General features: G+C 41.7%; 1 protein-coding gene across 1 annotated transcript in view; it reads left to right on the forward strand.

The window, feature by feature from the left end:
* nos1 (nitric oxide synthase 1 (neuronal)) overlaps positions 1 to 8,724 on the forward strand; it is a 40,261-nt gene extending 31,537 nt beyond the window's left edge. The window contains exons 24-29 of the mRNA XM_068604737.1: positions 449 to 536; positions 1,255 to 1,376; positions 1,557 to 1,705; positions 2,066 to 2,260; positions 2,969 to 3,087; positions 5,565 to 8,724. Coding sequence (XP_068460838.1) covers positions 449 to 536; positions 1,255 to 1,376; positions 1,557 to 1,705; positions 2,066 to 2,260; positions 2,969 to 3,087; positions 5,565 to 5,580 — 689 coding nt within the window. The 3' untranslated portion in view covers positions 5,581 to 8,724. The remainder of the gene's footprint in view (positions 1 to 448; positions 537 to 1,254; positions 1,377 to 1,556; positions 1,706 to 2,065; positions 2,261 to 2,968; positions 3,088 to 5,564) is intronic.
* Positions 8,725 to 8,975: the final 251 nt, after the last annotated feature.

An 8,975-nucleotide genomic window follows, 5' to 3' on the forward strand; every position in this document is an offset into this window, starting at 1 on the left:
GCAATTACAAGAAACATAGACGTAGAAACACCTGGAAGAGTCTATATCTTTAAACTGATTCTATTTAAAGATACGGACACAAATGTGTTTCAGCTGAAGTGTTTGAGCACAGCATATCACATGGCTTTGAAATCTCTATACCTTTGTGATTAGCATCAATACGCTTAGTCTGTCAAGTAGTTACTAACGCGATACTATTTGTTCTGGCACTCGCAACGTGTACTTGTGCAAACATATTACTATGATTATAAAGGCAGCAGTTAAATTACCGTAATTTTCCTTCAGAGAGAGCTGGAGGAGAAAGTGGGGAGAGAGAAAGACGGCCCTAGACTTGGTTAGGGCCGTCTCTCCGTTTCTGTTTTCTTCTCCTGTTAGTTTCTGCACTTAAAGAGAGTGGAAGGCAAAGAAAAAAAGGTAAAGTGGCCGCTTTAATAATCATCCCTTTCAGATGGAGAGGGGCCTATCCACCATGGAGTGTGCTCGTCGTGGCTCAACAGGATAGAGAAGGGGGAGATGGTGCCGTGTTTTGTCCGGGGGTAAATATCACAATGCTTTTTCTCTTTTTTTTTTTTTCGGTTTTCTTTTGAGGTACTTCAGAAAATGTTGTGTGGCAGGAAGGTTTGACACCATTGGGGATAATAAGAAATTGCTTTCTAGTCAAAGATTGATACTCTCTAATGTCTGCATGCTACATATGAAGCTGGCAGCGTTTCAGGAATTTACCTCATTTTTCAATTCTTCGCTCACCACAGAGGCATGCAAGAAAAAAGTGTTTTTTCAATGAATTTAATGTAACACAAATGGCCGTTTCGTGGATTAAGTATTCTTTTAATCCAAACAAAAACCTAAAAGGGGATTACGGGTCCGCCTAATGCTCAGATGAGACCAGTAACTTCCCTGATTATCGAGAATACCCCCACATAACCCTATTAAAACAGCAATTTAGCACTTTTACACTAAACAAATGAACATAATGTGTTGATTAGTAAGTTTAAGAGGTGGTGCAGAAGTTTTTTGTTACTGTTGGTCGTTTATTTCAGGCTCGCTCTAAGCAAAGTTAGTCAGCTGTGGGATGTATAGCTTCATAATGAGCATACAGACGAAAGAGCGTTAAAAGTCTTCTCAATATAACGCTCGCAAGAAAGAGAATAAGCATTTTGAAAGACTACTTGAAGTAAACATTTCTTTGTGGTGACTTTTAGCACATTAGTACTTTTTTAATGCTTTTTTTTTGGGTCTATTTCCATACTTTAGTGCACCATCATTCCGACTTCCCAAAGACAACCAAGCCCCCTGTATCCTGGTGGGACCAGGAACAGGTATCGCCCCATTCAGAAGCTTCTGGCAACAGAGATTATATGACCTTGAACACAACGGTTGGTTGTTTTTTCTCTTGTTACCTATAGATGTATTTATTACTACTTTATCGGAAGTCTTCGCAGTGGATTTGCAGAAGGATTCAAAGAATATCAAAGGCCGAGCTGATAAATGTGCTCTTGCAGTTCCAACATTCAGAGCAACAAAGCAACACCGCCTCTCACCTTTTTTTTTTTTAGGCATCGAGTCGTGCCCCATGACCCTGGTGTTTGGTTGCCGGCAGTCCGAGATGGACCACATCTACAAGGAGGAGACGATGCAGGCCAAGAACAAGGAAGTGTTCAAGGAGCTCTACACGGCCTATTCCAGAGAACCCGACAAACCAAAGGTACGAGCGCTAAACTGTGCAAAGCTGCGGCACAGTCAGCTCGTCGCAACTCTTTCGACCGCTGTCTCGATTTAAAAATAAATCAGAGTAGTGAAACAGCTGAGGACAACCCGCTGTGGTTATTTACTGTTCATCAGGTACAATAACAAAAAGAATGCAAAATGCAGGGTATAAAATAATATCCTCTCCATATGTATCCAACAGTCTTTCGTCTTGTTGTTTGCAATTTCTATTTCATTTAACTTGATTCTCTCTCCGTTCCCATTTCCCGGCGGTTTTTCTACACGCATTTCCTGTCCTTACCTTTCTCACGCCTGACTTCTCGATGCGCACTCGTCATTCCTCCTCTGCCTCTCTTAGAAATATGTACAGGATGTACTGCGCGAGCAGCTGTCGGAGATTGTGTACCAGTGCCTGAGGGAGGAGGGGGGACACATCTACGTGTGTGGGGATGTTACGATGGCCGGGGACGTTCTCAAGACTATCCAGCATATCATCAAGCAGCAGGCCAACATGACGCTGGAGGACGCCGGCTTCTTCATCAGCAAGCTGCGGGTAAGAGGGAGGGAAACAGGCCCGCCGAACCGCCCGGGGTGACGATAGTGTCGGGGAGGATGGGGTCAAAAGTTTGAATCCTCCGTGAGCTTTGAAAACAGTGAACAGGAAGCGCTGTCCCTCATTACAGAGGTGCCCTTTAGCAATGCAATCAGCACGCAGTTGAATGGGCGAGGTTGTACAGGGCGGCTTCTTCACATGCATGTACGTAGTGCTGAGCATGGAGCTGCTGAGAGGCAGAAGGCGTGTTGAGTCACTGCTTCCTGTGGTAAAAACAAGATTAAAAAACACCCCCACTTCTTTTCATTTGTGAACTCAAGGGTAAAAAGGCTATAAAAAGAAGAACGACACGTGTCGCCGAGCCCACTATTATCACAGTTACCTGTGACGAATACAAATGGACTGAAGCGAATCTGTCAAACGCAACGACTGCAGGCACGAAGACACAGTGGCTCTGTTCGTCGACAGTCGTTTCCTCATAATGTAAAGGAAAAAGGAAACGCTTGCGAAAAATTCTAAATGCTATCTAGTGAGATCTCCATGGTGCACAAAGAAATCATCTGAAACCATGATGTGTTTTAATTGCATACCCTTACGGAGGAAAGCCAATCTGTCTGTTAACGATTTGACTAAATTCACGTATCTTTCTGTCATTCACTGTTGAACAATATCCATCTCATATGTTGGTCCCCTTATCACCGTATCTAGGATGAGAACCGCTACCACGAGGACATCTTTGGGGTCACCCTGCGCACCTATGAGGTCACCAACCGGCTTCGTTCAGAGTCCATCGCCTACATTGAGGAGAGCAAAAAGGATTCAGATGAGTAAGTATGTTTTCCAGCATTTGTCATTTTACCAAAGTCCATTAAAAAAAAATGTTTTTCTATTGCCAATATTAATGTGCAATAGTCTGCGTACATTCGGGACTACCACATACTAATAGATTAATAGACCACTGCTACTACATATCATAACATTTTGCTGTCTCATTAAAAAGTGAATATCTGCAGATGGCCCCAATGCAACGAGCATATTGTGTCCGTTACCACAACCCACGTTACCTTTGGGCCAACAGAACCTCTGACATGATTGTGACACATCGTCCATCAATCTGTCATGAAGCAGTCACTTCTCTCGGGGCACGACGAGCGCGTGTATCCGTTTGTTTATCGCTGCGAAACAAGTCTTCAATATTTTGGCAGAAAAGGATTATGAAGGGATCCTTGGAAAAAGTTCTCCGAAAGGTTTCAGAACTTCTTGATTGAGAGATATTTTGTACGCATTGTGTTATTTTGGCTTTGGCATGGCACAAAAACACTTTTTATTGTGACCTGCCCAGTAGATTTTGACATTTCTTTGCTCTACAAATGGATGTTTTTTGGGTGATGGGGTTCAAGAAAAGTTCAGAAATGGGAGTCATCCCATCAGAGGCATCAGCATCAATTTCTATTAAAATTCTCCCATTAGTTATTGTGTTATATTTCCATGAATTATAGGCCGACTTCCCATTTTTATAGGGTGTGGGTGCTCGATACGCAGAAGTCCCCTCGGACACCAGAATTAGGAGGAAGAGCAGAAAGTTTGGCTCTTCCTTTCACAAGCTTCTCCTAACCGGGCAACGTTTATAATGTTGCTATTTTGTTTCCTTGGTGTGTCAGGAGACGGTCCAACTTCTGGTCCAATGCGTTTATGGGCTTCATTATTTTCTAATTTCTTGTTTAATGGAACAGGATTGTTTTAGGATTTCAGCTGTGAATAAAATCCTTGGACGAGTATCCAAACAGCCACTTGGTAATTTAAGTTTAAGACCTTAAAGTAGCTGAACTGGCATTTAATTCAGTTGGTAAACTGCTTTAGGTTGACTGTAAGCTCTTTAGTGAGATGTCTTTTTTCGACTTTTAACGCAGGCCTAAGTAATTAGCAGGCACTAACTTTCAAAGTATCAAAAAACTCAATGCATGGATCCACGTATTCAGAAACTGTGCCTTTTTTTTCAATTTGAGATTAATTGAAAAGCCTTTTTCAACCGTGTTAGATCTCGTCCCCCGTCATATACAGTACATCTATTAAACAATATATTCAAAAATGTTCATCAATTTCTTAGTATTTAAATCCCGTGATCTTGTTTTCCTGTGAAACAAAAAACAAAGTGGCTCACATAAGCTAGTTCAACCAATTTCAAACAGCTATATCATAAAATTCATTCATGCATTAATTTGCAACTTTTAATGAAGGCACTTTTAATGTGTGTAATGAACTTTTAATGTGTGTGTCCTGTGTAGCTCCTTATCGCCTCACACTCTAGGCCCGCCCACTTTCAAGCCGCCCAATCAAATGCGAAGGATTTGATTAAAATCTGCAAAAAAAACACAGCTTGAATATTAATTTTTCACTTGTGGAATACGTCATCACGACACAGAGGCCAACTGGGACGTTAAAACGAGTGTTCAGGACTTTCGTAAAGTTTCAATGTCACAAATGAATCACTCGAACGATCCCAGAAAAATAACCCACACTAATTTATTCCTTCCTCCATTCATACATAATTTATTTCCTCCTTCGTGGGTTCATTGTTAGTCTATTTGTGTCAGAGTGGATTTTATGAGGCAAGGTAATGTCTAGTCTGTACACACAACACATCAAACCAGGATCACTCACTTGACTCGTCTGCTACCGCTCTGAACTGCGTGGGACGCTAAAGATCTATGATGTGTTTTCTTATTTATTCATCCTTTTATCTTTTTTTTTTTTTTCCCTTCCAGCCAGCTGTTAAGCTCATATTTTAGATAAGGCACAGGCCATTCAGATTTATCTCAGCCGGTGGGATTACACGAGCATCTCTATCTCCGAGAGGCGCGTTGTATAAGTAACTCTAATCTGCAACCTGTAGTTGTTGGTGACGCCGATGTGCTATCACCCCTGAGATGAAAACAGAGTGGGTAACCATAGAAACCCGGTGCGAGGGGCCTTTACGCTAACAGGATTAGAGTGAAAGCAAGTGGGTCTGTCCCATTTTCTGTTTTTGTTTCCGTTGTCAATTGTGCACATTCAAGATTAGACACTTCATATACCCTTGCTATGAGAGCAAAACAAGGGCCCTACATATCCACTATAGCTCATTAAGCACCAACATAATGCATCACAGACGATGGCTCCTGTGTGGATTGTCACTTGAATTTCACATTTGGCCATCAAAGCCCCTGTTCGCTGGATGAGTAATGACTGTAACATCTCTATTTCCATGTCTCTGTTGCTCCCTCTGTCCGTCTTTCTGTCTCTCCTTCTGTCTCCCCTCTCTCAGGGTTTTCTGCTCGTAGGTCTGTGAATCGAGGGGCTTTCTGACAACGACCAGTTCGAAGGACACGGCAAAGCTGTTTAAAAAATACTGTGCCAATTTTTGTACTGTAAAAAAAATAAGAAGTGTTTCTTTCTTTTATTTTTCATTCTTTTTTTTCTACCACTTTATTGTTTCTGTTCGGCTCCGCAATTTTGGCTGTAGCAAGTTGGAAATGTTCTGTTCTCTTGTTGATGATACTTCCAAAAATTATAAATTGATCATTTTGATTCATAATGTGTGCACCCAGTGTAATGACCTGCCTCATTGTGAATGCATGACCAAGACGAGAATATACTCAAGAAATATAATATACTCTGTGTTATTGTACCAGTGAAATGGCTTTCATTGAGGTTTTATATCGGCGAGGGAAAGTGTGGCATTGGTGACAAACTCAGACATCTCTGAAGCACGGGTTGAGCCGACTTTACGTTTCAGAAAAGAATCAGGGCCGGTCGAACATATTTGGGCTGTACTTTTCTTTTTCAACAATTAAAGGCTGCAGTTTCCAGGGAAAGTTGAAAGAGGGAGAGATAATTGAAAGATGTACAGGCATGCGAAAAGAACAACTGAAAAACTGATTTTCTGCACGCGAATTTGCTGTGTTGACAGGTCGCCCTGAATTATGAAAACAGCGATTCTGTCAGCCTGAACTAACATAGTATCTAGCTCTTCACTGGCAGTTCATCAAAATGCATCAGCCTCTGTGCCAGCTCTCTTCGTAGTGGCCGGTCCATACTCTCCCCAACATCACAATGTTGTCACGTGTCCCAGCTGGTGCTCGCCCAACCCACAGCAGCTGCGTAGGAATGTGCAGGGCGGCCATTGAGGAAGAAGTCTGAACCGGAGTCGATACATATTTAAAGGAACTCCTAAGTAATGACACATATTATAACTTTAAACTTCTTCAGGGCTCTCAGATTTTAATATATCTTAGTATTGATGTGTTGACTATAATGAAGGACAATGTAATGTGTCAAATCATATATTCATTGTGAAGGGACATTGTTTTGATATGTTTTCTTTTTTATTATTGTAATGATTATTCAACGATTGAATCAGTAGATGAAGTTTTTTTTATTTTTTTTTTGCTGAGAGTTAGAGCCGGTTAGCAGGCTTTCAAATGGAAATGAGGTAGGTGTTAGTGGGGTTGGCGTTGTTTTAGGTATCAGTCTGACTGCAGCCTTAGCTTAGCATAATGAAACTAGTAAAAGAGGGAAATGCGACGATATCTCCCGACCAGCATACTAAATATTAACATGTTATATCTCGTTTGTTTAGGCCGTGCAAAAACCAAAGTCCAAGTGAGCTTTAGAAGTGCTGGTAAGAAGATTCAGTTACATTTGGATAGAGCCAAGCTAACTTTGCCCCCCGTTTCCACTCTTTATGCTAAGCTAAGCCAGGCCTTCTGGCTTTAGCGTCATATTCACTGTACCAGCGATGGCGGTATCAATTTTCTCATCACATCCTGTCAAACTATTCCATAAAAAAAAAAAATGGCATATCTGTGTTACAAAACACTTGGTGACGCAAAATAATTAAAAAAAAAAAAAAAATACTTTCACACCCTGTGGTGCCCAGATCTTATCCGACAGCTATTGAGCTTTTTTAAATTTGCATTTATCAGCGTCACAACTCCTCTGCCTCTTGCCTTACATTAACTCCTCTGCCTCTGCCCACACACGGTCATTCTTTCTTGTGTCTCTCTCTGCATGATTGTGCGCAACCCCACGGCTCACACGCCACCCTCTCACTGTGACCTGACACCTGCTCAGTAGCATCAGCATGCATGTGTGTTTGCGCGTGTGTGACTGTGTGTGTGCCACAGAGATCATCATAAGTGTGCGCCTCTTTATATGCGTGGGTGTAAAACATGCATGTGCTCAGGTGTATGTTTTTCTCGACATGATTACTCTGCTTGTCGTCTGTTACCTTGTCGAACTAGTCGGATTTTAAAATAAGCATGAATTCGTTGCTCTGTGAGTCACACAGGCCTGAAAATGTAGTCTTACAGATGGTGTTTTGGTAACAGGAAACTGCCCACGTGGCGTTTAGTTCCTGATCTCGGCAGTTCAGCTCTATCGTATTAAGTTCCAGTGAAGTTTTCCATTCAGGGACGAGAGGCAGTCGCGCTGCCGCTTTGGTCATTCGCTGCTTTCCAATGAGTCAGGGTTGTAATTTGAATATATTGGTGCAGGGGGTCACGTTGCTTATTGATCACCCCCCCTGCAGTAACCCGTGGCTTTTCTTGTCAGCTTCTGAGTCTTGTTTGTTCCCCTTTTCTCTGTCTATGATTCAAAATTAAAGATAACTGTTAGCATGATTAACGGATCTCAATGTTCCTCACAGCTGCCGAGAAAACGTGTTTGTTCTTTTCTTTTCTTTTTTCTTCTTTCGGAATCAACTATTTTTGACTGCTGGGGGGAGAAATGGGGGATTCCCTATGTCGCCATTGTTGCTCATTCTGGATGAATGTCGCCACTGTGTAATTTGCTTAAACAAGATTTAGTTCAATTGGAATGAGAGCCGTCGAGAAAATGTCTGTGGTGTAAAATGTGCAGCAGGAAAGCAATTGATACAAGACATAGCTTCTATATATAGCTTCTATAGATATATATTCAAAGACAAAGTATACGATATTAAAGAATACCACTTCGATCTTTTCTAAGAATGTATTTTGATTATGTAAAAGAGCACTATGATTCTGCTTGATTTTAAAAAGGACAAAAAAAGGCCTGTTCCACGGTGTCTCTCATATCCTTTAGGTATGGGGATGAAACGGCAGCGGCATTAAATACATGCATGGTGATCTTCTCTCTCCTGTTCATTATTTTAAAAAAGCTCTGTCTATTTACCAGCACTGTGTCAGTCAGTGAGACTGTATTGTGAGGTCGTCCGGCCTTTCTCACGAGGCTTTGGATGGTAAAAAAAAAAAAGAAGAAAAAAAAAGAGTTTCCTTTTCTGTGTTTGCATATCACTGCTGCTATGAACAACTCTGATCCGATCAGCCTCTGCTATAATGACCTTTGTTGTAATTGATTGAGGATATTCCATTTTAATGCATCAACTGCAAGGACTTTGCATTTACTTACAAAATAAAGAGAAACATTTACAGAATATGTCAACACACTTGCTTGGTTTTGTTGTTCTTGTTTGTATATAAGAAAGAAGCCGGACGGGGAAGGTTTATTCCCGCAGCCGGGCTCGTTTCAGGGCCGAGCATCTTTCAGCTTGAAGGTCAGATTTCGATGTTGAAATGACAAACACACTCGCGGCAAACAAGCCATCAGCTACCCCTCCCCTCCCCGCCTCTGCAAGTGTCTGTCGTCTAGTCGGCACACTCGGCGCCATGGAAACGTGTCAACACAACAAGAGAGA

This window comes from Clinocottus analis, unplaced genomic scaffold, assembly GCF_023055335.1.
Source record: "Clinocottus analis isolate CAN_PGR_092001 unplaced genomic scaffold, fCliAna1.0.p SCAF_7, whole genome shotgun sequence".
NCBI lineage: Eukaryota > Metazoa > Chordata > Actinopteri > Perciformes > Cottidae > Clinocottus > Clinocottus analis.